Consider the following 3,636-nt stretch of genomic DNA (forward strand, 5'->3'; position numbering starts at 1 on the left):
TCACTCACCTCCACGAAGCCGTCGTAGGGCAGGCTGGGCACGACGCCGCGGAGGGTGAGGTCCCGGAGGCGGGGCATGCCGCGCAGCAGGTCCCGGTGCAGCGCCGTGGCGGTCACGTCCGTGGCGGCGAGGCGGCGCAGCGCGCGCAGCCCCAGGAACATGCCGGCCTGCAGCTGCAGCGCCGTGCCGGACCCGCCCAGCAGCAGCGTCTCCGTCGAGTTCATCACCTGGAGGAGCAGCAACAGGTCGGCGGGGCGGTCAGAGGACGGTCAGCGGGTCACCACCCGGCATCAATCCGGGCGCATCTGAGCCAAGGTCATCCGAGACGGCGCCCGCTCATGCCGTGCGGGCCAGGCGGACTCTCAACACGCCTCTTCCGCTCCGGCCTGGCGTGGGAGAGGGGGGAGGGAGGGGTAGGTCACCATTCTGCCCGGTTGATCTGTGCTGGCGGTGGCCTGGCTTGGTGGCTCTAGTAGTGGCCCCGACAAGGTTTTCGCACTCTGATAAACAGGTGTACAGTACGGGTCGGGTCTGGCAGACCTGATGTCCCGGCTTGAGATGCGAAAAACGCACACGCTGTGGTGCGAATTATGCCACCGTGTCTGTCTAGTTTCCGACACCCGAAGTGCAGCCTCCGCCCCACTCGTATTGCAACTTCTCTCAAGGGATTATCCAGAACGTACGTCCAGGATGATCCGGGAAACGAAACCAACAAGTTCAGCCAATTCAAGCTCTCATAGCGCCTGATAGGTAGTTAGCATATTGTCTGCAGTGCATGGGTGTACTGCGGGATGGCCTACCCCGAGTCTCGCAGGCGCCGAGCTCCCGAAAAACTGGTGTCATTTCTGCACGTTTTCTAATTTGGCTTCAGCGCTACTTGTGCGTTTCTGCGCGGTGCCACCTACACCCCCCTTCTCACCTGGAAAGTGCTGGTGAAGATGTTCGAGATGGGGTTGCCCCTGAAGTCAGCGCCCTGGAGCTTGGGGAAGGGCGGCAGCGATAGCTCGGACAGGTGCGACAGGTTGTTGTGGGACAGGTCCAGGAAGCGCAGCTCGAGCAGGCCGACCAGCGCCGTGGACGACACGTCCAGCAGCGAGTTGTGCGCCAGGCTGAGGTAGCGCAGCGCGGGCGCCCCGTACAGGGACCAGTCGGGAACGTAGGCCAGCCCGTTGTTCTCGAGGGACAGCACCTGTGCAGAGCACACACACCACACACTATTATTATTTTTCGTTGCTTTGCTTTAGAGGAGTGGGGGTCGGGCTGATGAGGTGAGATACCCCTGTTAAGGTTAAGGCTGAATCCAACCCTAGACTAAACACCAGACGCTGTACGCCCCCCCTCCCCAAATCTCTGTCACGCCCGCACCGCGCGATACTCCACGCTCGAGTCAGTCGCTCTCCGAGGAGTATTGCCGGCAAGGCCGCGTCACTGCCCTCACCTGCAGGTTGTCCAGGCCGTTGAACATCTCCCAGGCGAGGTCGACCAGGTCGGCGTGGTGCAGCCGCAGCATGAACAGCTTCTCCAGCCCCTCGAACGTGTGCAGCGCGTTGACGCGTCGCAGCTCCGCGAACTTGGAGAAGGACACGACCTCGGCCGGCTTCAGGAACACCAGCTGCGGCGTGTCCTCGCTGCAACGCCCCGGCAGGCGGTTAGAAAGAAACCCCTTCACAATGAGCGTCCGCGGCGTGCGGCTGATACGCACCCTTGTCCCTCGGTGCGGTACGCCCAGGGTGGCAGCCGGCGGCGCCTCTGGTGCGCGGACGCCTCCGTGGTCAGCACCACCTCGTTGTCGCTGTCGTCCTCGAGCGCACCTGAAAGCAGCCGAAGATCGGCCAGTAAGCTCCGCTACACTCGCCCTCTAGTGTCGGCATAGTGGGACCTCCTTGCCTTCTAGCTTGACGCCGGTGAGGGAGAGCAGGAGCAGGTCCGGCAGCGTGCGCAGGGCGTCGCTGCGCAGCAGGACGCCGGCCTCCGCGTAGGCCGTCACGTCGAGGGACACGAGGCCGGGCAGGCGGCTCAGGTGGGCGGCCGTCAGCAGCACGGCCGCCTCGTCGGCGCTCTGCAGCAGCGTCAGGGCCTGCGGGGTGGGGCGTGAGAGTTAGACTGTGCCGCACGCACGCGTGCGGGTGGGTTGCCTGCTCGCACGGGGGCACGAAGGAGGAGCTCAGCCCTCACGCGTCCCTGCGCGCGCAAAAGTACAGCTGTACAGCCACAACAGAAAATGAACGACGGCGCATATATATATGTATGGCGTATGAGAGGTCTAAGGGCTACTGCATCGTTCTTTCCTATACTCGGTCGGCCTGGTCGGGCGGTACGGGCGGGTGGGTTGCTGGTTGCTTGTTCGCCTAACGGAGTCTTCATAATCTCATGACGGCGAAAGACACGCACGGCCTGGACGTGGTTCAAGGAAAGGGGGTGCGCGTCTCGCGGCGGAGACCTTCCGATGTGGTACAGCGCCGCCGAGCTGTGCTGTGCGAACGTCACCATCGGATTCTCCTCTGACAAAGTTATGGCGTCCTCTTACATTGCTACAGGGCGCGGGGGAAACGGACGGACCAAAAGTGCTGACAACGTGCGACTGGACGCCTATCGGCCTGCTCGGCCAAGAGCGGCTGGGCAGTCACCGCGCGGCCTTCTGCTTGTGCACGTCGAGAAGGGCAGCCTCCTCACTCTCAGCGATCAGGGCGCGGTCAAGAAAATACCAGGTGCGAACCCTACACATGTGCTAGTACTTGCCCCGAAACATACACAGATCGTTTATAGAAAAAGCATGCCAGAATAGCTAATTCGTCTCGTCCACAGTCAAATTTGTACCTAGAATTGTGCGGCAAAGTTTGAAGTAGTGTTCCGCACGCACGGGTGCGGGCGGGCGGGTTTGCCTATCATCTCGTCCACAGCGGTTGGGCCCGCACGCGCGCATGCAGTGCGGCCCAACTACGGAGATACAGGGTGGTCCACAGACCCCTTCCTTTATTTTGCTTATACTGTACCGCATGCATGCGTGCGGGCGGGCTTGCCTACTGTCGCTCACCATGGGCGCCTTATGGCCCCGTGCGAGTATGCAACCCGTCCGCACGCCTACATCCGGTACAGTATAAGCAAAATAAAGGAAGGGGTCTGTGGACCACCCTGTATGGACGGGGCGAATTAGCGGGAATTCTGGTACAGCAACATAATATTTTTACTAATTTTAGAATAGGGTCGTTTCTTCATAGCAACTGCGATTCCATTCTTTCCAGATTAAAAGAAAACTCCATCAATTCAACGACCCAAACTGACAGGACAACACCATGTCCAAAAATTGCCTCGTAACAGGTGTTAAAAAGTGCACCTCTGAAGAAAAGCCATTTCAGTGCATCTCATGCCCCAAGACGTATTCAGCACGCAGGAGTCTCCAGAGACACCAGCGGCAGCGTCATCCACGAACCGACACAGGAGGAGAACCAGAGCCATTTCAATGCATCTCATGCCCCAAGACGTATTCAGCACTCAAGAGTCTCCAGAAACATCAGCGGGAGCTTCATCCACAAACGGACGCAGGGAGAGAACCAGAGCGATTTCAGTGCATCTCATGCTCCAAGACGTATTCAGCACGTAGGAGTCTCCAAAGACATAAGCGGGAGCTTCATCCAC

The 3,636-nt window shown here is 60.1% G+C and overlaps 2 protein-coding genes across 17 annotated transcripts in view; both read right to left on the reverse strand.

Moving 5' to 3' along the window:
* LOC113202833 (insulin-like growth factor-binding protein complex acid labile subunit) overlaps window positions 1-1,846 on the reverse strand; it is a 3,281-nt gene extending 1,435 nt beyond the window's left edge. Inside the window, exons 1-4 of the mRNA XM_052265644.1 lie at window positions 1,703-1,846; window positions 1,439-1,628; window positions 920-1,189; window positions 9-227 (exon numbers count right to left, since the gene is read on the reverse strand). Coding sequence (XP_052121604.1) covers window positions 9-227; window positions 920-1,189; window positions 1,439-1,510 — 561 coding nt within the window. The 5' untranslated portion in view covers window positions 1,511-1,628; window positions 1,703-1,846. The remainder of the gene's footprint in view (window positions 1-8; window positions 228-919; window positions 1,190-1,438; window positions 1,629-1,702) is intronic.
* The window catches only part of LOC113202824 (uncharacterized), a 60,046-nt gene that overhangs the window by 52,840 nt on the left and 3,570 nt on the right, over window positions 1-3,636 (reverse strand). The gene's annotated exons all lie outside the window — the stretch shown is intronic.

This window comes from Frankliniella occidentalis, unplaced genomic scaffold (genome assembly GCF_000697945.3).
Source record: "Frankliniella occidentalis isolate FOCC.00 unplaced genomic scaffold, Focc_3.1 Scaffold28, whole genome shotgun sequence".
NCBI lineage: Eukaryota > Metazoa > Arthropoda > Insecta > Thysanoptera > Thripidae > Frankliniella > Frankliniella occidentalis.